The 27234-nt window shown below is 45.2% G+C and overlaps 1 protein-coding gene across 1 annotated transcript in view; it reads left to right on the top strand.

The window, feature by feature from the left end:
• HSPA4 (heat shock protein family A (Hsp70) member 4) overlaps positions 1-11588 on the top strand; it is a 46777-nt gene extending 35189 nt beyond the window's left edge. The window contains exons 12-19 of the mRNA XM_004420200.3: positions 1008-1189; positions 2186-2275; positions 4349-4501; positions 5414-5539; positions 6601-6708; positions 7796-7915; positions 8973-9134; positions 9346-11588. Of these exons, the coding sequence (XP_004420257.1) occupies positions 1008-1189; positions 2186-2275; positions 4349-4501; positions 5414-5539; positions 6601-6708; positions 7796-7915; positions 8973-9134; positions 9346-9549 (1145 nt within the window). The 3' untranslated portion in view covers positions 9550-11588. The remainder of the gene's footprint in view (positions 1-1007; positions 1190-2185; positions 2276-4348; positions 4502-5413; positions 5540-6600; positions 6709-7795; positions 7916-8972; positions 9135-9345) is intronic.
• Positions 11589-27234: the final 15646 nt, after the last annotated feature.

The following is a 27234-nucleotide window of genomic DNA, read 5'->3' as shown; positions in this document are numbered from 1 at the left end:
TAAAGAGCTGGGAATTAAAAAAAAATTATGTGTACGTGGAAGAACTGGGGTAGTAGAGCAAGTACAGTATTCTGAAATCTGGGTATTTTAGATCACAAAAAAATACCTCTTCCAGTCTTGTTAACAGATTTTGAACTACAGCAGGATGGTCATTATTTAATTGGATCTCCTATTGTGTGGGCAGTATTTCTTGGTTAATGCACATTGTGAGTATACCTTGTGCATAATGTGGTGCTAGATACTGAAAGGAGTTAAAAAAATTCAATTCTGATCCTATCATAGAGTTATAAGATGCACTCAGAAAATCGTTAGGAAATTGTGATATCAGTCTCATAGGTTAAGGAGCCGTGTCCTCACAGACTCTGAGAAAATCTTATAATTTGGAAATAATACCAGTTGAGAGAGAAACTAGAGTTACACGATAATTACAGACCTGGAATACATGGCTAAAGTATTAGGAATATCCTGAATGGCACTTAGAAGCTGTGGAAAGTTAACCTACTCTGTTTTCCTCCTTTGTAAAACAGGAATGAAGATAATTTATACTTTGCAGAGTTTTGTGAATTAAAAAATTTTAGTAAAATCCTGGTATAGTAACTGAATTTAGAAATGGCAGTTTCTTATAAATTATAGAAGCATTATGGGATCATTGGGGTTTTTTTTTCAGTAGAGGAGAATGTGACAAATCTGTTTTAGGAATTTATCTGGCAGTAGCATATAAAGTTGAATTGGAATAAGGGGCTGGAGGGAAGGAAACATTTGGAGGGTTAGGAGGTGTTTGAGTCCTTAGTTGGGATAAGATAATAACAATTTAACTATATGTGAAAGAGGAAGCAGAAATCTGATGATTTAATAAATTCTAAGAGTACCCACTTTGCTTATGTGAAGTATCGTGTTACTGACCTATCGTTGAGAAATGGGCATAACCTGGCAATATGGACATATATTTAAGTTTGAATCTGTCCTCTCAGGTTATGTGTTCTTTTTTCTTTCTTATATGTCCCTAGCTCAGTTTTCAGTTCAGAAAGTCACTCCTCAGTCTGATGGCTCCAGTTCAAAAGTGAAAGTCAAGGTTCGAGTAAATATCCATGGCATTTTCAGTGTGTCCAGTGCATCTCTAGTGGAAGTGCACAAGTTTGAGGAAAATGAGGAACCAATGGAAACAGATCAGAATGCGAAGGAGGAAGAGGTAATCTGGACATTTTATACCGTTTATGATGGCCCAGAAGTGACTTGTCTAGAAATTCTAACAAATAGACTGACTGAGTGACCAGGGAGGAGGAACATTGTGACAGAGCTGCTGAGAGTTGTTTGCATTTATCTCCTTCCCCCAGCATGGATGAACTAGCAGCAAAGTCTTTACACAGAATTTATATAGAAATGGAACATAGTTGGCTTCCTCCTTCAGACCATGTACTTCTTAACTTGAGTTATCCTTGATTCTTTCTGATTACTGAAGAAGGCTATGAGTCTCAGTTGATTATTTTCACAAGAATAATAGATTTTACACTCATTTGTTAGAATCATGCACTGGATCTCGTCCTTATTGTACATCAAAATCGAGGCTTTGTGAAACTACAGATGTTTGGGTCTCATCCTCAGATCTTGTTAGAAGTTGGTCTGGGCTAGGGCCCAGATATCAGTAGTTTTACAAGCCACCTTGGAGACCCAAGGTGATCCAGGGTCTCCACAGACTTCTCCCTTCTTTATCATTATTGTTAGGCTTTGGTCTTTCAACAGAGTTCTCAAGGTGTTCACCTCTCCTTTTGAGGATGAAAAGGCTGACTTAAAAACTGCTTGAAAAAGTTAAGACTTTGGAGAGAAATTTACTCATGAGGGAGCTTGGAGAAACTCAAGCTTTCTTCAGATTATATTGTGTTAAATATTGCCACACTGTTGCACTCTGAGTACTACTTTGGTTTACAGAGCAGTTCCACAGCCACTGCTATTTATATAAGGGTAGGGCAGGACAAGTGTTAACTCCATGGTACAGATGTATTAGCTGAGACCCAGAGAGGAAAATGTCCATGTTCTAAGTAATATGTCTCATAGCTGGAATTTGAGTCTAGGTCTTCTGATTACTGGTAATTGAGCAGGAATTCCATGCCATGGAATTTTGTCAGTGTGTCATGAAGATTTGCTGAGTATTGCCTAGTTTCAGAATTTGATGTGACTTGTTTTTCAGAAGATGCAAGTGGACCAGGAGGAACCACATGTTGAAGAGCAACAACAGCAGACGCCAGCAGAAAATAAGGCAGAGTCTGAAGAAATGGAGGTATAAGTTGTGTTTTAGAGTATGATTTGCAGTCTCTTCACATACATGGTTTTGGCTGAGATACCATGTCTTGGAAGGTAGTTATATCAGGAATTCTTCATTTTTTTGAACAGCTTTTAAGCAAGATTTTGTAGTGTTCTTGGAAAGTACATTTGGCAGGATGGTCTTTGAACTGTAGTCTAGTTGGTATGTGGGAAGAAAGCACTCAGAAGCCCTAGTTTTACTAGGCTAGTGATTGATTCATGCTAGTTTCTGAATGGCTGTTACTAATAGTCATCCTACTCATAATTTATTCTCTATCGGTAAACAATGAGATAAAATTTTTTCAGATTTTGTCAACTCTCTGAAACTTGTCTTTTTGTCAAAAGGTATTGTTTTAAATAATAATGTTTTGAAATATATTTTGTAAATAATATATTTATCCCAAGCATTTATTTAAATGAATACATAACATTTTTGAATCCTTTATAACCTGTTCTTTAATTCTTAACTTTCGAGTTTTCATGTTTAAATTTGTTGTCAGCATTGAAAACGCCTTTTCTTTCAAATTATTTATGATATTGCAATATATAATCTCACCTTCTAAGGTGAGATTTCTGATTGTGGCATTTAAAAAAGTTTGGCAGAGCCTTTAGGGGGCTTTTGAGTCTGTTATCCATTTTCATATCAGTTAACAAACTTTAACTACTTTCCTTTAACTGTGCAAGTAATTGTAAAAAACAAAATAATGAACAGAGGAAATCATGCTTACAGATGCTTTAGTCTACTACAGTCCTTTTCCAAGGTGGAAAACCCTTTATGTTCTTGGCTGGGTTGGTGGCAGCAGTGGGAGAGAGAAGTTCTTATTCTATGTGTTTGGAAGATGGTCAAGGAGAAAAAGGAGGAAGGAGAGGTGCCCCCCTCCCCTTTCCCCCCATGCCGTGGAGCTATGGGAAGTTTCAGGGGGGTTGTTACTTAGGCTTCTTCCATGAGGTGGCTTGAGAACACGTGCCTTTCATAGTATTATTTGTAAGGGAAATGAAATAGAAAAGATACATAAATTTCAGCAACTGACATAAGTTACTTGGATAGGATGTAGGGAAATGACTAAGAAATCTTGCCTCATGTCGTAGAGCAAATTGAATTCCAGAAGAATTCGAAAGTTAAAAGGAAAAAACAGACAACTGGAGTGAATATTTTTCTAATGTGTGTCAGAGAGAGGCTTTTAAAGCATAAAAACATAATCACAAAGGAAGAGATGGATGTATTCAACAATAAAAACTTGTATGGACAAATAATTTAGAATTAGAAAAAACTAGAGAATCCATCACTTGGGGAAACAATCACTAAAGTCCTAAGAGAACAGTGGATGAAACATGACTAGGCAATTTGAAGAAATAAGTATGGTTTATAAGTGTGCAAAAAAAAGGTTATTGACCCAAAGAAAATAATCGTGAGATAACGGTAAATGAATTCCTGTTTGTGGCCAGGGTGCAGTGGAATGGATTCTCTCACTCCTTGTGAGAATGTAGATAGGTACAGACATTTTGGAAATCATATTGATAATAAATTTCTCATCCATCAAAATTTCGTATCCTCTCGCCACTAATTTAATATGCACACCTGTATGTTTAGATGAGTGGAAGAAAATTAAAGATTTAATAGTGATTATATGTTGATTGTGGGATTATGGGAAGTTGTTTTATATATATATATGTGTGTGTGTATTTATAAATGTATATGTATATGTCTACAGTTCAGTAGTGTTAAGTGTATTCAGTGGTACAACCAAGCTCCAGGATTTTTTCATCTTGCTAAACCAAAACTCTGTACCCATTAAACAGCAACTCTCCATTCCCACATCTCGCCTCCCTCCAGCTTCTGGCAACCATCATTATTTTCTCTCTCTATGGATTTGACTACTCATATAGCTTAACTTTCCAGATACTAAAAGAAATAGTCCTAGGTTGTTTGGATCATCAGAAAACAAACTAAGTTAATACAAAAGCAAAAACAGCTTTTGAAATGTGACCCATTTGGAAGTTTAAGGTAGTCTCTATATGTGTTTGTTCTTGATGATTTCTGTTATTTTAGACCTCTCAAGCTGGATCAAAAGACAAAAAGATGGACCAACCACCTCAAGCCAAGAAGGCAAAAGTGAAGACCAGTACTGTGGACTTGCCAATCGAGAGTCAGCTATTATGGCAGATAGACAGAGAGATGCTCAACCTGTACATTGAAAATGAGGTTGTTATTTCAAGTCTCTTAGAACAACTAAGCTAACAAATTAATGTGACAGTGTGACCATAGTGTTCAAACCCTGTGTCTAGTGACCTTTATGCAGTTTTGGTTGTTTGGAGTTTGAGAAAATAATTTTAGATTTTTGGGTCCTGCAAGGGCAAATTTGATAGATCCCATGTAGTGTCAAAATACTTCTGTGGTGATATTATGTCTGTATTGCTAGAAGCTCTGTTATGAGATCTTTGACATTATGTCTTTGGTTTAGGGGAGGTATCGTTCATGTTTGTGTATATTTGTTTATTAGAGATGGAGATGTTTGAGCTGGTGGGTTATGGAAGTTGATCGGCAGGAGAAATCACATAGCATTAATGATAGCACTATTTTGTCATTAGTTCCTTCCCCTATTGCTAGTCAATATGTAACTCTTGTTATGGTGAGTCATGTGAGGTTTGGGACCCTGGAGCACAATTACTAAATTATCTGTGACATTTCTTATGTATCCATTGGATTTTAGAATAGTTTTGTTTTATAGAACCTTTAGCATTTATAGTATATGAGTAATTTGATTTTTCTTGGTATTCTACAGTAATAATACAGCTGAGTATACTACCTTGTGACACTGAGCTAATAATGGTTTCTTAAAGTTCTTGTCTTAAATTATTTTCCTTGTTTTCGCTTTTGGTTTCTACTTCTTGATATTTCTTTTGCTCTTTTTCTTCTAAGCACACCCACAAAACTCTCACTTGATCTTCATAATTTACTGAGGACTAATGCTTCCAGCTCTCCTTTCTGGATGATTTGCAGAACTAAAAGGATTTGGGGAAGAAGGCTTCTCTACTTTTACGATTATATTACTTAATATTTAAGAGGAAATTGTCTCAGTTCTCCAAATGTCTAACTAATTTATGCTGTTCTCAGGGTAAGATGATCATGCAGGATAAACTGGAGAAGGAGAGGAATGATGCTAAGAATGCAGTGGAAGAATATGTGTATGAAATGAGAGAGAAGCTCAGTGGTGAATATGAGAAGTTTGTGAGTGAAGATGTAAGTACGTGCCAGTTGCCTACCTATTATCTGTCTTCTGGGAGCATCCTTAAATGCGTTAGAAGGGAAGTTTGCACCTGTAGGTATACAGTAAAATGATTACAAATGTACTTTTTTGGGGAAACGTTTTATATTGTTTTATTTTGTATTTCTTTATTAGTGGAGCATTTCCCAAAGGTTAGTCTTTGTGCATCACTTTTTTTTGGCATCACTCGTTTGATAGTTTTGCATAATACTGTTTAGTTAGTATTTTTCTTTGAATCATCTCATTTTCCCCTGCTGTTTCCTTTATTTAAAATTTTTTTTATTGAGGTATAATTGACATATAACATTATATTAGTTTCAGGTGTACAACATAATGATTCAATATTTGTATACATTGCAAAATGCTCACCACAATAAGTCTAGTTAAACATTCATCACCATACGTAGTTACAAAAATTTTTTTTTCTTGTGATGAGAACTTACAAGATCTACTCTTAGCAACTTTCAAATACGCAATACAGTATTATTAACTATATAACTCACTTATTTTTATTTATTTATTTTTATTTATTTATCTTTTTGTGAGCAAAATCAGCCCTGAGCTAACATCCATGCCAATCCTCCTCTTTTTGCTGAGGAAGACTGGCCCTGGGCTAACATCTGTGCCCATCTTCCTCCACTTTATATGGGATGCCGCCACAGCGTGGCCTGACAAGCAGTGCATTGGTGCGCGCCCGGGATCCGAACCCGGGCCGCCAGCGGTGGAGCGCGCGCACCTAACCACTATGCCACGGGGCCGGCCCCTATAACTCACTTATTTTTAAATGCAATTTTTAATTCTGAAATTTCCAAGCATACCCAGACGTCCCCTACAGCAGAGAGAATAATAAAATAACACCCCCTGTACCTATCAAGCAAAACAACATTTTGCCAGTCTTGTTTTCTATATCTCTCGTGTCCCCACTCCCCCCATATTTTAAAGCAAATCCAGATATGTTGCAGTCTGTGACTGTGACTCCACTGGTAAATCAGTTGATTTTTGATTGACCTAATTACACCGTTTTCTTCATCTTTAGGATCGTAACAGTTTTACCTTGAAACTAGAAGATACTGAAAATTGGTTGTATGAGGATGGAGAAGACCAGCCAAAGCAAATTTATGTTGATAAATTGGCTGAATTAAAAGTAAGTGACTCCTGAAAGCAGAAGTGCCAACTCATGCTGTAGTTGCCCAGGAGAGTGTTTCAAAATAGAGAGGAATTCTCATGTCGAGTAATGAAGACAGGCTGAAAGTGATTGAAGAACTATACGCTTTATCACTTAGGTTCATTGTCTTTCTCATTTTTAGAACCTCAGAGTAACAAGAGAACTTTTCTGAAAATTGAGATTAGACTTAAAATGTTGCACTGAATGGGAGATTGAGTACATTCTCGGTGTCAAGACATTCAAAGACTAGCAAGGTGTGTCCCTGTCCTAAAGGCACCTGCAGTGCAGGGCTCTGTATATAGCTTTGATTCTCAATAAAGTAGAGCATCTGGTTTTGGATTTAAAGAATCTGATCGTTAAACCTTAGGGTTAGAAGTATGAGGTACTTGTCTAAAGTTGCGGCCTTTTGTTTGGAAAAAGATGCAAATACACGAGAAGAACTTGTCACATTTCTGGAGATTAGTTTCTTGTCAAATGGGCCATTGTGACTAACCTCTGGAGTGGGATTGCTCAGGGACAGTGCTTGCAATTTCCCCTCATTTGGGCAGAAATTACAGGAGCCTCCTGTGAGATCCTTCCCATTGAGTTTTTAGTTTTACTTTTTGTTATGGGAGATGTCAAACACATGAAAGTAGAGAGAGTAATAGTTTCAACTGTTGTCAACTTACGGCCAGTTTTGTTTCATTACTCTCACTCCCAGTTACTTGAAGCAAATCCCTCATGTTATATTAAATCCAAAAATATTTCAGTATGTATTAAGAGGGTCCGACCCTGTGCACTATCAGGAGGCATCTCCTTTTTGGTTGTCTCCTCACTGTGTTTTGAGAATTAGGGCTCAAGTGACAGGTTGAAGTGGCTCCACATGGAGCAGTATTGAGGTATATTCTCATGTCTAGCCTGAGGATATATTTCAGTGGGCTAGGGAAGAATATTTAATTTCTTATATGTAGCACATGGAGGTTACATGTACTTTAGTTCATAATTAGTCTTAGTGATAGTAGAAACAGTACTGCTTTGATAGTTTAAGCTTCCCTATGAACAATTGTATATTCTCTCTCCTGTTAAGAATCTAGGTCAGCCTATTAAGATACGATTCCAGGAATCTGAAGAAAGACCAAAATTATTTGAAGAACTAGGGAAACAAATCCAACAGTATATGAAAGTAATCAGCTCTTTCAAAAACAAGGTATCTTATTCCTACCTCCTCCCTACCCTTCCTTACTCTTGTTTTGGTAGAGTTAAGTTTTGAGGCGTTTATATATGTTTTTCTCTTCTTCTCTTTAACTATTGTTTAAGTATTGTTTTCTTTTTGGATGTTAATGTAATGTATAATATTTTATAGAATCTTATTAAGAGCCCTGGTATTTGCTGCTTCTCTTTAATAGGTGGAATCTGCAATTGAGCAGTATTGTTCCATTTCCTTTTCTTGGTGTGAAATGCTTCCTCAGTGACTTAACTTGCTCTATCCTTGTCTTTCTGAAAACACATTAGGTGGATAATTTGGTTTGTTATGCAGATGTAGGACTGTTTCAACAGTAAACTTCTTACCAATTTTTGAATGTGATATTTACTCCATAAATATATTATTAAATCCACACAGTACCTTTATGAAGTAGGTGGTAATATCAACATTTATAGATAACTTCTAACTTTTTTAAGCCTCATTGTTCTTAAGCAACACCCAAGGATACTGTTTGGGGAGCTGGGATTCAGCCTGAGGTCTGACTCCAGAGTTTGGGTTCCTAACCGCTCCAGAATACTCCAGGTTCTTGATGTATTATCAGTGTAAGAACCTTTGAGTGATAAATTGAGCTTGTTTCTTTTAAAAAAATTTTTTTCTTCTGAAACGACTCCTTTAGAAAATTGTGTTCATTATTATTTTGGTTCCTAACTAGCAGTCCTAAACCTCAGCTCTCATATCTAATGACATGTAATTTTTTTGCATTGTGATATTATCTTCAAAAGATTTTATGTAAAGCATGTGCTATTTATACTCTTGAAGCCTTTTAATTTCCCCTTATGTATGTTTTTGGCCTTTCAATCTATTTCCTGAGTGTTTTAAAAATTGGAATTACTTCTCCTTGAAGAATTTTTAAGGAATTGAATGTTTAGATTGTGAGGCTAAATGTGCTTCATTTTTGGAAAGATTGTAACTTTTTGAAAGACAGTGAAGAACTAGACACTATTTGAGTATATTTGAGTATGGTATTTTTGACACTTGTCTGGTTGATTACTGGTTGCAGGAGGACCAGTATGACCATTTGGATGCTGCTGATGTGGTGAAGGTGGAAAAAAGCACGAATGAAGCCATGGAGTGGATGAATAACAAGCTGAATCTGCAGAACAAGCAGAGTCTGACCATGGATCCAGTTGTCAAGGCAAAAGAGATTGAAGCTAAAATTAAGGTAATTTATGGCTTTAAATATTTAATAGTGTTTTTTTTGGTCAGCTTTGTTATTATTAATAGTCCTTAAAGTGACATTTAGGAGGGAACTTCGTTATTGCATTTTAGCTTCTGGCGTGGGGATTGAGTGAGAGACTGTGGACTTGGGTTTAGAATGACATATAAAATTTGTTATTTTTATAAGAAACTGCAGTTTTCTCTCACCATTCCAGGAGCTGATGAGTATCTGTAGCCCTATAATTTCAAAGCCCAAACCCAAAGTGGAACCTCCAAAAGAGGAACAAAAAAATGCAGAGCAGAATGGACCAGTGGATGGACAAGGAGACAACCCAGGCCCTCAGGCTGCCGAGCAGGGTACAGACACAGCTGTGCCTTCGGATTCAGACAAGAAGCTTCCTGAAATGGACATTGATTGATTCCAACAATTGTTTATATTAAAACAGACTATTATAAAGCTTTAAGTTGTCAACTTTGTTCTAAATATCAACTAGAGCAATCAAATACTGGAGATTTCTTAGTCAGTTTTTAGGGGATTTCGGGGGAGGGGATGTAGGTAATGTATGGAGCATTTTGACTTCTAAATAGTTCGGTACAGAAATTAAGTGCATTGTATCTTTTTCATAATGGTACTATTTAGAAGCCCAGTTAGAACTTACTGAGCTTATGCTTCACTCCTTTTGTGTTTAATCATGCTTATACAAAGTTAAGTTTGTTTTGGAAAGTTGAGCTATAGCAAAAGCTATAACTAGCTATCAAGCAGACTTTTCATTATAACATAGATGGCAGGAACTCTAATTGTGTTTCAAAAAGCTGTTGTGGAGATTGCCACAAAGGCTCCCCGCCTGGTGTGGGGATGGGGGTCAGGTCTCCCTCTGTTTCTGAGGGGTAGAGCCTGGCATGGCATGGGTTAACATAGCAGAACAAGGAGGTGTGCTCTGAGCTTCTTCACACTTCACTCCCACTCCTCTTCCTCTCCCACCCTGTCTTCCCCGCTTCCCCCAATAAAGGAGCTCCCAGTACAAATGCCATGTGCTACTCTTGAGAAAATAGACCTCTTCACCTGGAGCAAGTTGTTAACTGAGGATTTTAGACCTGGAAGCTCTTCCTGAGAAAGTATGTTCCTGAAAATGTGTTTGCTACCCCAAGCATCAAAATCTAAATAATTTTCTCTTCAGAAGGTTAGAATTGGGTAGGTGTGTTGTCGGATATAGGCATGATAAATTTGAGAAATTGATTCTTGTTAATTATGGTGTAAAGATTTGTATCCTGGCCTGCTTATTCAGGTGAGAGATGCTCTGTGTAAATTTGAGGTATAGCTTGAAGTCCTAGGACAAGAGGACTTCTGGAAGTCCTCTAGGACAAGTTCTTTTTAGCTCATTCACAATCAGTTGTGTGTTAAGTGTTAATATCTGTCATGAATCTGCCAATTTGTATGTGTTAAACAGCTGACAGATCATACAAAAAAACTAAGATACAATGGATTGTACTGGATGAGTTTGAAATTAGTGTTAAAGAAGTGTGGTGCCCGACTTCAGCAGCACCTTATTCTTACTGTGCAGCCAGTGTCTGGAGCACCAAAGCATTCCCTGTGACTGACTGCCCTTTGGGGCAGTGTTGATAGGAGTGAGGCGTTTTGGAAACTCCAAAGGGAAGCCTGTATTAGAGGCCAGAGCTGGTACCTGCCTTAGAAACTATTATAGCTTTGTTGGTTACATTTTGGATCTTTGTAATAATTGTTGTTCTGTATAACAGAGTGCCTCTCTGTTAATTTTGGCCTATGTTGTTAGAAATAAGATTAGATTATACCTTCCATGCCTAGAATAAGTTTCTGTCCATTTCTGCATTAAAAAATTTTGGAGTGTTACAAGCTCTAAAGTGCTACAGAGAAAAATTGCTTAGAGAGGAGGAAGGTGGAAGTATATTTATGTTGGTGTGTAAGCATGCATGGAAGCCTTGCAGCACCAGGACTTGGCCATGTTTTTAGAGCATCCTCTATCCATTCTCTACCTGTCATGTTTCAAGAGTTCCAGCTGGCCTGCTGTGAGGCCAACAGCTACTTTGGAGTGCTGGTTGCAGGATTAAGCCAATTCTTATGCAACTGACTCAGTCCTTAATGGCCATTTCTTCTAAAATAAAATTTTTTTGTGTGTGGGGGAGGGTGTGGGTGTTGGGATGGGGGTGAATTTGAAGTTTAAACTTTAAAATAGAAATAAGATGATGTGGTCTGCTTGCTCTCTGTTTAGACAGCCTTTAAGACCAATTGGATTTACATGGAGGCCAGGCCAGAGAGTGTGTGATAATTGATGACTTGTCTGCAGACAAGCATTTATCCAGGTTGTATTATCCAAATTGGTTTGTTAAAGCTCCAGGTCACGTTCTTTGACTAAGAAAAACATTCAGTAAACATGAGACAAGTTTAGGAAAAATTAATAAAAGAAACCTGTCTTACACTCAACGGAATGGTTTCCTTAATTTCTTAATGAAGGGTGTGTGTGTGTGTGCATGCGTGTGCACGCGTTTGTGTGTTTTCAATAAAAGCTTTTCTCCAGAGGTTAAGAGTCCTCTTAGCTAAATTCCAGTTGTTAACTTCTGTCGGAGACCTCCGGCCTGAAGAACAGTTGAGGCACAGCACACTGGGTGGCAAGCAGTTGCTCTCTTTCTGTACTTGTTCTCCCATGTTGAGTCTTGGCCCAGTTTTCTGATGTAGGACTCCTTACCTTGGGACTTACTTGGAGGGTTTTCAGAATAGCAGAAGGTGGGTTATGGCTCTCTAAAGGGCTAGTGCCAGGACTGGTGCCAGCCCCTTTGTAGAACAGGGCATGGCCCAGAGCGTGCTAGTAACTGTTGCCACCATTGGATGTGTGGTGTGAATGTGTGCGCCTAAGTGTGTTGCTGTATATGTAGAGTGGTGATGAGTGTTGGTGAAAGTGGACGAAGTCATCAGAAGAGACCTTAAGTGTACAAGACGTGGGGCCTAGATGGGAAGAGGTCTGGGGCCTTGCTCTGTGGGGTCCTGCCGTTTAACAGTCCTGGTGCTCTGGTTGTGTTAGGAGGAGCTGACCTGCCAGGGCCTACCAACAGAGCCTGTGCCAGCCCCCTTCAAGAAACCTGTCTGTAGTAAGGTCGGTTTTCTTCAGGGACTGTCCTTGGGAGAGGAGTGGGTACCTGGTAAGGTGAGTGGGAAGCCTGGGACCGGCTAGTTAGTTATCCAGAGCATAGCCATTTTACAAGGGTGTTGGGGTCACTGGGAAAGAGAGTTAACATCCCTGTTTACCCAACATAGGTACCAGAGTCCTTTCATGTCACTGAGAAGAGGGTGTTGGAGGCAAAGCCGGGGCTGGTGTGAAGGTTTTGCAATGGGACAGCTTCAGCTCAATGTGGAGAACTTCCTTTCAGAGCTCCCATGGGGTTGGTGAGGATTCATGCAGAGACATTAGATCAGTGGCCTTGGAGATGCTTTTCAAGCATCTCAATTGGTTTTTGTAGGGGGGTTGCCAGAGGTGATAGGGCTGATAGATTTGGGTTCTGGTGTAGAGCACTGGGGGCTATTTAGATCTTTTAGCCTGAGAGTGATGATGTTTTAGGGGTGCTCATGTGATGTGCAGGATGACTTGGGCCAGGGGGCAGTTGGAGGTAGTGAGACCTTTAAAATAACCCACGTTTGAGGAGATGAACCAAATGCAGGGGGAAATGGTAGATTTTGGTATCGAAGGAGGAAGAGGGGAGATTTTGACTTCAAGACAAAAACTATGCTGTTAGAAGTTGGGAAAGTAGTTAACCTTTGTGGGGTAATGACAACGCGAGGTCGGCTTCAGGGGCTTGATGTTTTATTGATCTGGGTTTTGATAATACACCTTTGTACACTTGATCTATTTCAGTCATATTTCTTTAAGTGACTTTAACAGAAAGATTATATTTTTACATGAGAAACGTAGGTTATAAAACAATATGCACAGCTTCCCATATTCGGAAAGAACATGAAATGTGTTTGCATAAAACCCAAAACCGGATGGATATTTCAAAATGAAATGATTTCCTCCCAGGTGGGATTGTGGGTGATTTCTCTTTGTAAATTTTTGCTGGTTTGTATTTTCTAAGATGTCTATAATATACATTTTAGAATTTCATAGCGTTAAAAAAATTAGAAGTGTATTTTAAAAAGAATGACTCCCAAGTTTCAAACCTGGAATAAAAGACGTGACAGACACGTGGAGCTTCAAGTCTGCAGACGTCAGTGGAGATGGTGGGTGCCTGGATGAGATTAGGAAGTCGTACAAGATGGAGTTGAGATCCTGGAGCCACAGCATTGGGGATGGGGTGTGTTCCTGGTATAGGGAGTGAAGGATTGTGTTTGGATATGTCAGAAAGAGGAAGTGGAAGCTTTGAAGGAAACAAGGAGCTGCCAGAGAAGAATGATAATGCATGGGGCATGTTAGGGAGGAGAGAAATTGAAGAAGTGAGAGGTGGCAGTGGCCAGCAAAGTTAGATGCTGTGGGGGCACTTTAGAAGGATGGGGGCTGGGTTTTGGGGGTGTGCGGTGAGGCCGCAGGTGGAAAGTACTTGGTCATGAAGCTTGGCCTAGTTGAGATGAGGGATCAGCTTGGGAAGGAAGGAGGCTGAGCAGCATCCTGGGCCATCTGTCCTGTGTGCAAATGTGCTTAGTTCCCACCAGTTATTTGGAGACCATGGCAGGCGTGGAGTTGCTAGTGCCTTCCTTCCCTGGGTGGTTCTCCGTTGCCTCTGGCTGGAGCAGCCCTGGGACATGACCCTCAATGCCCTTGTCCTCTGTGAGCTGGATACGGCTATTTGAAGCAGGTGCCATAAGTGTAGAAATGAAGGAGGTGCTCTCTCAAGCAGCAGGCTAGGAGGCAAAATGGAAAAATGGCCATGTTGAGGTAGGAGCAACACTTGCAGGAGGATAAAGGAGGGAGTAAATTTCTGGGGGTCAGGGAAGGGAAGACCTCAGAAGATGTGAAAGACAGAATGCTTTCCAGATTTATCCAGTATCCATGGGCAGGTGCCTGGCTAATCCTGACCTCATCACGGCAGTTTTGGCACATGCTGTAAGGCCGGGGAGGGAAAATAGGGGGAATATTTACTTCTAACTCCTCAGTGGGATTTGCCAGGTTTAAGCACAACAAGCAGAAAAAAAGAATACTGAGAGCTGTGTTTGGGGCCTTTTTCATTAGCTGTGTCTGGGTTTACCTCCTTCGAAGATCAGGTAGACTGTTAGGTTTGGCATACTGAATCAATGGAAGGAGAGAGAGCACTTAAGATGCTTTTCTTATCACTAGTTAGCAGGCCCTTTACCCACCACGTACGTTGTTTTTTCTACATGCACTTTAAAATTTAAAATATACCGGTCTACTATTCTGTTAAGACTCTGCGAATGCTTGGGGAAGAGAAAGCTGGAAACACTTGGAAAACCATCTCAATGGTTCAGCTTTCAAGGTGTAAATCCCAGCAAAGCATTTTTGACGAGCTGAATCAGTAGATGTTCCAGAAAAGGATGGCCCACATGACCAGGTACCTTTTCAGCAGTGCCATTGGGGAGGCTTCTAGGCCTCATGTGAGATTGCCATGAGGAGAGCTGTGTGAGATAGGACTCAGAATTGGGAGGGCTCATGCAGTCGTAAAGGAAGCCCTGGCTAGGTGAGGGGTCTTTCCTCTGTGCCTGGTCCTGTCCTGGTCTATTCTACATCCTACAACTGAAGGATAGACTCTGCCTAGTTCACAACTGCCCTTCTGCAGCCAGCGTGAAGCACAGAGTATAGAAGGTGCACAGTGAACACTTGAATACACAAGTGCAATATTTTCAATGAATGGAAAAATCCAGAACATCAGAACGACAGTACTTGAAATCAAATCCAACCCTCCACTTTCTGGATGAGGAAAGAGCCAAAGCAGGAGAAGCTGACAGAGCAGGTGGGCGACAGAGCCAGGAGTCCTGACTCCAGCTGTTTTGGAGAACGTTAATCTTCTGGAAAGTTGTGTGGCTAGAATATGGGGCTTTTGCCTTCCCAAAACATCACTCTGAATATAACATTATTTGGGTAGCTCTGGTTCCCTGAGAATCTGAGGGCCCTCCTCCATCCAGTTCTAACGAGGCCTTGTGTGAGCTGCAGTGTTGAAGCTGCCACGCGAGGGCGCCATCACTCTTTGCCTTGGGTCAGACCAGGACAGACTTCACTCCATGAGGAGTCCCAGGGTTTGGAGAATACAGATGGCCATCTCCTTTTCTTAGGAAAGCTAAAAGCAAAATAGACGTGGTTTAACAGCGGGCTCAAGCTAGAAAGCAGGGGTTCTTTTATGGGGTTTGCTAGTAACCCGCTAAGTCCTTATCACTCAAAGCATGGCATCGCTTGTTATAAAAGCATACTGGATTGACCCCAGATCTTGGGTAAGTACCCAGCCCAGTGCTTCTCAAACTCAGCTGGGGCTCTTGCTAAAAGGCAGATTCTGATTGGGTAGGTCAGAGTGGGGCTTGAGAGTCTATAGTTCTAAGACGCTCCCAGTGATGCTGATCATGGACTGTATTTTGACTTGGAAAGAACCTCTAAGGAGCCTCAGTTTCTTCATCTGTAAAATCAAGATCACACCAATCCTGTCCATCACATGAGGTGATGGACGTGGAAGCCATCCAAGACAGACAAGAAAGATAAAGGTATTGTGAACACCAGGCATATAACTCACTTTTTGAAGCCCCACCAGCAGTGCAAGGAGTAGCTGACCCAGATATAAGCAGTCCCAGGGCTGCAGAGGAACCTTCTTTCTTGTCCTTACCCTGCCAAGAACCCAGACTCCTGAGGAACAATGTTGATAAGCAACTCAAGGAGCAGAGAGACACTGCCCTCCTCTTGGGGGGTGTGGCCACTAGCCCCTGGGTGGAGGAGGGAGTGTTGCTTCCTGCCCCTGGATGGACACATGAATCCTGTTCTGCCTAGTGCCAGAGGTCCCACCATTGCTTTTGGCTTGAGCCACTCCTCTTGACTCTTGGCATGATCCCATTAGTAGCCCCAGAAGGGGGCTGACATGACCTCTGTAGAGCGTAGGGGTCTCTAGCTCTGGATAGAGATTCCCAGGAAGCAGCTGTATGACTCTGCATCCTGGGCTCTGCTGCAGAGGAGTGAAGACCAGCTTCAGAACTGTGGTAAATGGGAGCCTCCTGACACCCAGTTTAGTCTCCTCTCCTTGCCTTGTGGTAGAGATCCCAGTTCTAAGTGGTGTGAAAGACACCAGGTTCCCTGGTGTGTGAGGGTCCCCAGGCCTTCTCCTCCACCCCCATCCCTTGAAAGAACATTATCTCTTGCCATTGCCCACCCTCTGTGAGTGCTTTCTTGGCCAGATTGTTCTCTTGATTTCTGTAATGCCAAATCAGGAGAATGGGTACACGAGTCTGAACTGAAGTGGCAGGGGAGAGAGGGGTGGGGAGGTCCCTGCTGTGGATCAGCTCCTGGGCTCTCCTTTGAGGTACAACAGTGGCTCAACTGTGCTTCTGAATCCCCTGGGGGCCTTGTTAAAACACGGGTTGCTGGCCCACCCTCAGGGTTTTTGATTCCTGAGGTCTGCTGTGGGGGTCCGAGGATTTGCATGTCTAACAAGTTCCCAGGTGATGCTGATACCTCTGTTCTGGGGATAGAGAAGCTGGGTAATGACTAAAGAGGAAGTAAATGAGGCCATTGATTGACATAATAAAACAGCTGAGGGTGAAGGTGGTTGTGGGCGGAGGTGGGAAGGGAGAGACAGTTGTGAGGAGTAGGAAGAGAGGAAAATTCAAAGTATTCCTCAAGACATGCCAAGTCAAGTTTGGAATTTCTTTGAAACTACTGAGGGCAGGACTATGTGTCTCTTTGGATCCTAGATGCAGTTTACATCTTGGGGGTGATTTGGCGTATGTGAATTTGCCCTGACTTGCCTGTCACTAGTGTGTGGGACTTCTCTTCTGTGGGGGACTGGCCTTTGGCTTATCTCCCTGGTGCGTCCAGCTCCCCAGGCCCTCCCAGGGAAGGTAAGTCTGTGGCTTCTTTCTCTGTGTGGGTCTTTCTCCTGGCTGTTTGCTGAGTTGAGTTCCCATCTCTAATTGGGCCCACAGCCTCCAGAGCCCAGCTGCAGGTATGCACACCCCTGTCAACCCCCTCCTCAAACTGGAGGAGAGCTCTGTGGCTCTGAGGGATCCTCACAATTCAGGGGAAAGGCCTCAGTGTCTTGATGTCCCCAGGTAAGACACAGTGTCACACAGTTTCCATTAAATCATACTCAGCTCTTCAGCCTGCTCTACACAGCTTTTAAGGACACTTTAAAAATAAGCCCTGAATTGGAACGAACTCATCAAGCAGCACTATCTGTTAATGAAATTGCTTCCTGTTAATTTGAGTTTACAAAATAAGTAGTTCCCGACAATCTGGCATCGCTGTGATGGCGCCTACCTCCCAGGAATGCGCTGCGGGTAGTGGCCGCGGGAGGATGTCACCTGGGAGCCATGGCAACTGCCCGAAGGGACCTGGTGGTTGCAACAAATGCAGAGCCCTGCACAAACACTCTGAGCAGCCATGGGCTCTGCGCTGGCCTGGGGACGCAGATGTCAACAGGGCCCACAGCTGTCTTCACCGAGCTCTTAGTCTAGTGGAGCCTGCAGATAAACAGATAATTAACAATCAACACGCAGGGTAGGATGGAGCTACAGAGCAGCCTGAGGGGGTGAGCCAGGAGCAGAGAAGTAAAGGATGAGTGGGTGGTGGCTGCACAAGCAAGTAGAGAGGGCTTGGTGAGGGCGCTCGAGATGGAGGGGACAGCTGGACCAAAGGTCTGCAGGGACCAACAAACGGCTCTGGGTGGAAAGCACGGTTCAGAGAGTGACCAGAGGTAAGGCCAAGAGCCAGTGGATAAATGCCCCCCATCCCCCCCTTTTTGCAGTTATTATTTTATATAGGGGTTCAGGGCCTTTAAAATTGAAAATGAGAAACCCATCAGAGATGGGGGTGGTCATGAGCAAGGTCAGATTATAGGAAAGGCCACAGGGCCCCCTGAGATGGTCTACAAAGCAAGTTGGAATCTGGCCTGGTGATACAGGACTGAGGAGGACCCTGCCCCCTGCAGCTCGAGGGCACCTGGGCGTGTGCTGGGAGACAGCTGGCCCCCAAGTGTGCAATGCCTCAGCCCCAGGCACCTTTGCTGAGGGGCACTGTTGACTGAGTGTGGCGTTCTTAAACAGGCAGGACAAAGGGCCAGGCAGCTCAGGAGGTGTCCCAAGTCTTGGGGCTGCCTGTGGCTACAAGCCTGGCCTCAGGGCTTGTGCTGACAACTGGCACTCCTTGCAGGATGAGGCAGGTAGTCACCCATGCAAACAGCATCCTGGGGGAGACCCAAAGTACTTGGGGAGTGAATTCCTGGGACTTGGGACCCTTAGTATCTTTCATGCAGAGACAGAAGGGCCTTGATTTTCCCCTGAGGGTGTTGATGAGCCCAGCTAAGTTTTCAAGCTAGGGCACAGCATGGTCTGATTTGCGTTGTACAGACATTTAGCGTTTGGCAGGGGGGCAGGGCCGCGTTGTACAGACATTTAGCGTTTGGCAGGGGGGCAGGGCGAGGCTCTCGCAGCAAGGCTGGTGAGGAGCTGTGGCAGGTGTGGGACCGATTGGATGGTGGCTGTGGGGTCAGAGCAGAGGGCATTTATCTCTGGACCATAGTGACTCTGGGGCTAGGTGGTTCGCTGAGAAGAAGGAGGGTGGCACGAGATTCTGGCCAGGTTTCCGTGGTTAAATGGAGGATCACGTGCTGTGAGTAGAATCAAGGAATCTGCTTTTTAGGAAAAACACAGTATCCTATGTTAAGAAAGGCACGGCATATGTTCAGAATGGGGATCCTGTGAGCCTCAAGCAGAATAATCCATTTGGGAAGTGTCTTCTCTCCGTAGCCCCCACTTCCTGCAACTCCTGGCCCTCAGGGCAGGGGGAGTTGAGGGTAGTGGGATAAGGCCATCATGAGGATGTAGGTGGTTTGGTCTGATGAGTGGCTTAGGCCTCAGTGGTCTCTGTGAGCGCTCACCTGAAGACACGTTGGCCATTTGTTTTCCTTGTTCAACCAGTCTCCCTGATTTCCAGCATCCAGCTATAAATTGGGTTTGGCTGCGGTTTCTCTGGAAGGGCTGGCTCCCCCTCATAATTGCAGCGATTAAGGTCATTCCCTGGCTCCCTGACAAGTGAATGACCTCATCTTTTCTCTAACGCAAGTGGAAAAGAGGAAAAAACTGCCCTGATCACGGGGAAAACGGTCCAGTGTGGTGGTGTCAGGGACCACAGGGTTGCCGTCCCTCGTCAGAGGACACACGGACAGTCTTCTATCGGGCGGTCGTTTGTGTCTCTGCCTGGCCCTCTCTCGCTTTGTTCCTAGTGGACAGCTTCGCTGGCCGTGGCAGTTTTCTCCGTCTGGTGAAAGTGTGGATTGATTTCCCCACCTTCTTCTCACGCTGGGCTATTGGAGAACAAAATCCCTTCACGCTGTCTTGGGCCTTTTTCTTCTTACCTCATAGGCGAACTTGGTGGTGATTAAACGTTCCTTGCTTTTCAGCCCTATTTGTTTTAAAATGGCTCATTTACAACTTCACTAAACACATGGGACCACATGAACACCTCGCTAGGGCCCTTCCGGCGGCCTGGATGAGGCTCATGTTAGGGTGGTCCGCCTCTGCCCTGGACATTTGATGGGCCAAGGGCAAAGCCATGCCCCCTAACAATGCCAAATGGCCTGTTTCTGGCTTCGTTGTTACTGTCTAGCACGGTGTCCCAGGGACAGCGGTGTGATTGTTTCCTGGGGCTGCTCTAACAAAGTACCACATGAGGAGACTCACAACTGAATTTATTGTCTCGTGGTTCTGGAGGCCAGAAGTCCGAAATCAAGGTGTGGGCATGGTTGGTTCCTTCTGAGAGCGGGAGGGAGGGTCTGCTCCATGCCTGTCTCCTGGCTTCCGGTAGCCTCAGGCGTTTCTTAGCTTGTGGATGGCATTCTTCGCGTGTCTTCACACCGTCTACCCTCTGTGAGGGTCTGTGTCCAAATTTTCCCTTTTATAAGGACACCAGTCATATTGGATTATGGCCCACCCTAATGAGCTCATTTTACCTTAATTCTGTAAAGGCCCTATTTTCAAATAAGTTCCTATTCTGAGGTACTAGGGGTTAGGACTTCAACATATCTTTTTTGGAGGGACACAGCTCAACCTGTCACCGGCTAGGTGCCTTGAGAAACTCAAAGGTGGGTTTGATAGCAATTAACTGTTTTTCCAAGTTGTTTCTTTTCCTTTTATGTGTTAAGGAGATGTAACCACCAGCAATCCTGAAACTGACCAAGCCTCACCACAAGAGCTATGCCCATGACCTTTGCCTTATTGTTTTTTTTTTGCGAGGAAGATCAGCCCTGAGCTAACATCCATGCCAATCCTCTTCTTTTTGCTGAGGAAGACTGGCCCTGGGCTAACATCCGTGCCCATCTTCCTCCACTTTATATGGGACGCCGCCACAGCATGGCTTGACAAGTGGTGCATCGGTGCGCTCCCGGGATCCGAACCCTGGCTGCCAGCAGCAGAGCTCTCGCACTTAACCGCTATGCCATGGGGCTAGCCCCTCCTTTGCCTTATTTTTAATGCAAAGATCTCTCCACGAGGAGCTTAGCCCTCATTATGTAGAAGCATGTTTTCCAACTGAGCCAGTGCAAGCGAATACCCGCCTCTCCCTTTTGACTATTCATTCCCCAACCAAATAAAATTTCCTGCTTTCCTTTGTTCAGGAAATGATTCCTCATGGCCTCCTATTTGCTGCAAATACACTTTACTTTGTGAGACAACTTCCACTGGTGTGGAGTCTTATTTAACTCACCAGGAGGCAAACCCACTTGGTTTGGTATCAAACCCATAACAGGATCCTTTGTGTGTGGGTTTCTCAGGGACTTCCAGGGTACACGTGCTCAGGGATGGGGCTGGGTTGGCTGAGGGTTTCGGAATTGGCCTGTGAGCAGGCCCAGGGGCTGGTCTGTCCGGAAGGGCCTCTGGGCTTAAGCAAAGATGCCAAGAAACTTGTTGAGAACTCTGAGCAGGGGAGCTCCATTGTCCCCGACTCCCTCTTCTGCAACCCTCCTGCCTCTACACCTTCCACTTCCTCTATGGGCAGTTGTGCGAGGAGGCACGTGAGCAGAGGTCATTGCACAGCCGGCTTCCTGGAGTCCCTGCTGTGGGCGACCCAGGGAAATTCCAGAGAACTGGGTATAACCCTACATGCAAATCATACCCAAATGTGCAAGAACCCACCTTCCTACCTGGCTTGTATACATGTGCCAAGAGTCAGGCTGATTTGCGTTCTGGAAGGGTGGGAGGGGCTCAGTCTGCTGGTCCAGGTTTGAGTCACCTAAAATATAAACTCCAGAGGGCAGAGGCTGGTGACCCCTTTTACCCGTCCTCCAGGACCAGGGCCTTGGGGGATGAGCCATGGGTGGCCTGTCCTCTGCTGCACTTTGTGCCAGGGGACAATGAATTTGGTTCTTTTCTGCATGTTGTTCCTGGAGCTGTAGAGTAATTACCAGGACACCACCAAATGTAGCCTTGGCTTCAGAAACATGGGACAAAATGGCAACCAGTAAATTGTAGATGTAGATCTCGCTGCATTTAACATTTATGAGTGGCAATAAAAGGGAAGGTTGGAATTGTATCTGCAGTTCCCAACCACAAGCCATAATTTTACACACTCAAACATCTGCTTTAAGATCATAGCAGAGAGTGTCGGGTAATTGGCTCCCTTTTGTCCTGGGCCCATCAGTTAGGCCCCAACAACCTTATTATAAATTCTCAGGGATTTATTAGTAAACAACACTTGGGGAGACCGACACTGCCACACTGCAGCCAGGGAGCTTGAAGTCTCTGAGCTTGGGCCTCTCCATCGATGTTCTCCTGGGCAGCCCCAGAGTTTATAATCCGGGGAGTGGCTGTTCTGCAAGGAACCCAGGGGCAGGAGGCGGGGAAGAGAAGCTCGAAGGTGCAGCTCCCTGGGAAGGAGGCAGTGAGGAGTGATTCCCGCCCCGTGAGGCATCCTGGGGTCTGGCGCTCGGGAGGTTTGGGTGCAGAGATGTCAGTGGAGCCTGGAGACCGAGGGAAAATGTGGAAAGGCTTTGGAATTGTGCAGGCCTTGCCGCAGTCCCAGCTCCACCACACACAAGCTGGGTAACTATGGGCAAGGCATTTAAGTTTTCTGTGCCTCAGTTTCCTCATCTGTAAAATGGAGATGATAATAGTCCTATCTGCTGGGGTGATTGTGAGGAGTAACAAGAATGTGTGTGAGGGCTTAGCACCATTCTGGACACACAGGCCCCACAAGTGAGATATTAGTACTAGGGAAGTGAAGCGGGAGGGCTGAACCAAACAGCTGGGGAGCAGATGGCTCTCACAGCAGTGCCCGAGGGCACTGGGTTTGGTGAGTAGAAAGAGCTGCTTCACCCTTGGTTCTATAGGGCTTCTTTCTTTATGGCAGTGTGGGCCTGCACAGGAGAGGGAGGAGATGCTGATTGCACACTGCGGTCTGGGCTGGGAGAGTGGGCGGTGTCCTTGTGCTGCATGGCCCTCCTGGCTTGTTTGCGCCATTCTAGCCCTTGGGCTGTCATGTTGTACTTCTAGTCCTTTGGCCAAACCCCTCATCCACCTACTGGTCCACCTGCCTTGCCTCAACTCCAGCAGGAGCAGAGGTGCTCAGCAAGGCCCAGTGTGGTTGGGTGGAGGGGACCCGCAGGGGGTTGGTCCTCAATGTCCTTTGTCTGGGGGTTGGGTTCTGGCCGAGCTCCCTCTCTGTGTTCATATGGTGGGGCATTCCCAGGACACAGGGGCAATGGGGGGACCCAACAGGTCTGCAGGCCTGTGCTCCAGAGTTTGAGGTGCTTTGGGGGAAAGGGACTACCTGGCTTGGGGGCCTCTCTTTTGGGTCCATTGGCATTGGCACAATTCATCTGGCTGGCCTGCCTGGAAGAGCAGGAGCTGGAGCAAGTCCTCTGGGGAGTGCACCTCCCAGGACCGCTGCCCTTAGCCTCTGCCAGAGACAGGCTCAGCTCTCCTCATTGTGACCAAAGCTCCAGTCTGGCCTCCCTGGGAGGGGGATGAGGAGTCCCTGACTCCAGTCTGCCCCAGAGCCCCCCAGGGGAGCTGGTTCCCTGCAACAGACACACGACTGGTCAGGCAGTTCAGACAGCCCTGAGCCCACAGGCCCGCCCCTCTGTGACCCAGCCCTGGAGCCTGTATTTAGCTTCCTGACGTGGGCGATAGGGGTAATGATAGAATCTACCCTCGAGGATTAAACAGTGTGTGTCAAGAGTTTAGCACTGTACCTGGCACCTAGTGAGTCCTGGGTGAATGTTGACTATTCTTGTTCATCAGGTTAACCGAGGCATATTGGCTTTCAGTGTGAGATAAACCAACCTTAGTCTCTGTTGTAAAACGATCCTCTTGGTGACGCATAAGTAGAACAGACTCTGGAGTCAGACAGGGCCCAGTTTAATCCTGTCTCTCTCACCTGTGTGACCTTGGGAACATTACTTATCCTCTCTGGGCTCCATCTCCTCGTCCCCACCATGAGCATAAGAACAGTGCCTACCTCAGAGGCTGGTAGTGAGGAGTAAATGAAACACACTCAGTAGGTGTCCGGCTCAGGGTACGTAAGTTTTATTGTTATTCGTATGATTACTCACATTCAAGGCAACAAGTTTTTTCTGAACCTTGCTCCTCCAGGCTCCACCTCCCCGGTGGGCGCCGTGCTCTGGTGTATGTAGGGGGGTGAGGGAGGAGGCAAACCATGTTGGTGTGTGCACGGGCAGTAAGGATGAGCTGAGGGCAAAAAATTCACCCCTAACTTCCCGTGATTAGCATATATCCATATTTTTCTCACCGTAATTCTAAACTGCCAAAGAAAACCTTGGGTCTTGTGGCACAGAACTGTGGTGTAATTAGCTTTCAGGTACTTGCAGGTTTGGGAGGGAAGAGACTTTTTTTTTGCCCCAAATGGGAAATTAGTGGCAGGAGAGGCCAGCTTGGCAGGGAACTTGTGCCAACTGGATTCAGAGGTGCCCTCACTGGCAGCTGGGGCTCTGGTCTCTCTCAAGAAATGAGCCCACACTTCCCATCCTTCCCCCTGGTGCGGGCTCCATGCTACCCTCCAGTCGTCTGGCACCCCTGGGAGAAGCTGCCCTGGGAGGCTCCCCGTGTCTTGCTGTTGGACCCCAGGGGAGTGCAAGAGACCTCTGTTTTCCATCAATCATAAGGCTTTATCTTATGTGATCTCCCCAAAGGCCCTAGAACTGCCAGGGCCCCATTGGCAGATGAGGAAATGGAGCCTCGGTGTCCAAGTTCCCACCCCTACCCATCTTCCACCAGAGTGAATCAGAGCACATCATTCCCGGCTCAGGGCATGCTCAGCACGGCTTTTCGTGTACTTTGAATCAAACTCTCCCTCTTTGCCAAGGAGATCTGCGTCTGGCCTTCTCTGCAGCCTCATCGCCTCCCCCTGCCCTCCTTCTGCCCTGGACTCCAGGCTCCCAGCCCTCCTTTCATTCCTTGATTGTGGCCACGCTTGGTTTGCAGGGGCCACAGGGGCTTCGTGTTGGAGTTTCTGCGGCCTGGAAGGCTGCTCCTCAGGTGCTCCATGGCTCCATGGCTTCCTTCCTTCAGGTCTCTGTCCCTTCTCAGAGAGGCCATCCTTGGTTTCCCTATGTAAAAATAGCTTCTGCCAGTTGCCCTTCCCCATCACTCTGTTTCCTTTGCAGGTCTTAACATAAGAGGTGCAGAGTGAGGGGCTTGAGAGAGAGGGCTTAGAACCAGACACAACTGTGTTTGTCATTCTAGATCTCCCATTTACTGGCGGTGTGACCTTGGATGAGTTACTTAAGCCCTCTGTGCCTCTTGTGTAAAATGGAGATGATAACAGAACTTTCCTCATAGGATTAGAGGCGTTAATACATAGAAAATGCTGAGAATCATGCCTGCCATAGAGTCAGCCCTTGGGAAATATAAGCTGTTATGATTATTATCACAGTCTCTATTTATCTTGAACATAGACACTAGACTAGAAGCCCCAGGGGGGCAGGAACTGTGTCTAACCTGTCCATTCCTGTGCTCTGTCTCCTATGACACACCCAGGGAGTCAATGGTGGTCAATAAATGCTCGCTGAATAAAGCGACAGTAGCAAGGCTGTCACGGTGGGCGGCTGAGCTGGGCCTCAGATGAGAGAGGCCATTCCAAGGCCTGAGCTTTGTTCAGTCCACACTGACATTCCTGGGCTAAAACGTTCCAAATTACTTTAACTCAATTATTCTGGTTCAATTTCATGCCTTCCCTCAGGGAAGTAATTTACAAAGTAAAATAAAAGGGTGTCTCTCCTTGCCGACTCAAGCTTGGCATCAGCAGGAGAGTGTCTTTGTCACCAATGTGGGAGGTGAAATAGGGGCAGGGGCAGAAGGCAGGCTGGTCCTCCCCTTCCCTTCCCTTTGTTCATCACAATGGTTATCTGTCCTAACGAGGAATCCACGATGATGCTGGGTGGGGAGCTCTGCCTCACTCGCCCTCACCCCTCTGGCACTAGGATTCCCATGGGGTCTGAAAAGACCTGGCCTTTCCCTGGTGTCCACTCCAGCCCAGCCTTATGCTTGGGGCCTGGAAGATGAGTGGGGTGGGGGACTTGGGCAAGGACCAAGGGACTCTGAGGAGTGGTCTCATGTCCAGTTCCCTCTGGGGAATGCCCTCAGGGTGTGCCTAGCCCATGTGGGGAGACATTTGGAGACGCTGGCGTCTGCCACCTAGGTAGGAAGTGAGGCAGGTGGCTGAGCTCACCCGGCTACCTCATCTTGGATAGTTCACATAACTTCTGAGAGCCTCCGTCTCATGCAGAAAATGGGTATAGGAATTCTGTCTTCTCCTCTGTCCTCACATGGCACTTCTGGGCCTGTGGTGGCACCAGGACCGGTGATTCCACAGCTCAGGAATCATCTAGGGGGGTGAGCTGAGGTCTCCCTTCTGGTGGCACCTCTGCCTCTCACCAGTGTACCCCGGAAGCTCCCACACAGACTTGGGGCAGAGCACCCTGTCTCCTCCTCCTCTGGGAGGGGATCTCCCAGTTCTCTTCCCCTTCTGAGAAGTCCCACTTTCTAACATCCCTGGCCTGCCTTCTCTGGGCAGGAGGGCTAACACAGTGGACAGGTGAAGGGCCTGCTTGGCCAAATTTGATAAGCGGGCAAAGTTGTTCTCTTTGGAATGTGTGGGTCTTTCTTCAGTGTCCTGAGCTTTGGGGTTCAGCCCAAACTTCAAAAGAGGCAAATTCCATCTACCACCATTTACTCCCCTTCCCCTGGAGACTGGCCTGCTCCAAGACCACTCTTTTAGGGGCTTGATCCTCTCTCTTCTGTGGGCTTGGTCCTCTCTCTCCCTGCCTGGCTGGGTGCCTTTGTCAGAGTGTGCAACTCTAAGAACTGCCAATTGTGTCACATTCTTCATGCCACAACATTTACTCGGCACCTGCTGTGAACCAGACTCTGTTTCTGCCTTCCTGAGCCTAACATCCAAGGGCAGAGGGATCGCAGTGGGTCTAGTTGGGGTCGGGGGGGAGTGAAAGTCAGGCCTTGACCTTTCCCTGTCTCCCGACCACTCCAAACCAAGTGTCCATGAGACTTCAGTGCTGCTGGCCTGTGTCCAAGTCTCCTCATTACTAAAGGGGCCACAGTCTCATTTGTCTGATTTATGTCTAATATTCTCCTTGTTTTTTACCTTTTCTCAGCAGTTTAATAATGATCCATAAACCTGTCTCCCTGGACTTAGATTTGGAAGGTCTGAGTCTCTGGGGACCATTTTCATTTTACGAATTTTGTAAAGTAACTGGGGGATTTAAACTCTATCCTGGCTGGCACATATTCACACGTTTCTTTGCCTCTTGGCCCACCAGAACCAACTCCTGGCATGGTTTCCTCAGATATTTTCTGATTCCCCATTATGCCCATGACCAGGTTGAGTCAGGGACCATGGTGGTGTCTGGGGTTGTGTCCCCTTCTCTTGCCCCAGATCCATCTGCTGGGCCCTGGTAGGTCCCTTGGG

Source organism: Ceratotherium simum, chromosome 4, assembly GCF_057802395.1.
Source record: "Ceratotherium simum simum isolate JZ-2026a chromosome 4, ASM5780239v1, whole genome shotgun sequence".
Classification (NCBI taxonomy): Eukaryota; Metazoa; Chordata; class Mammalia; order Perissodactyla; family Rhinocerotidae; genus Ceratotherium; species Ceratotherium simum.
The sequence above is the reverse complement of the archived record's forward strand: the minus strand, read 5'-3'. Positions and strand labels throughout refer to the sequence as shown.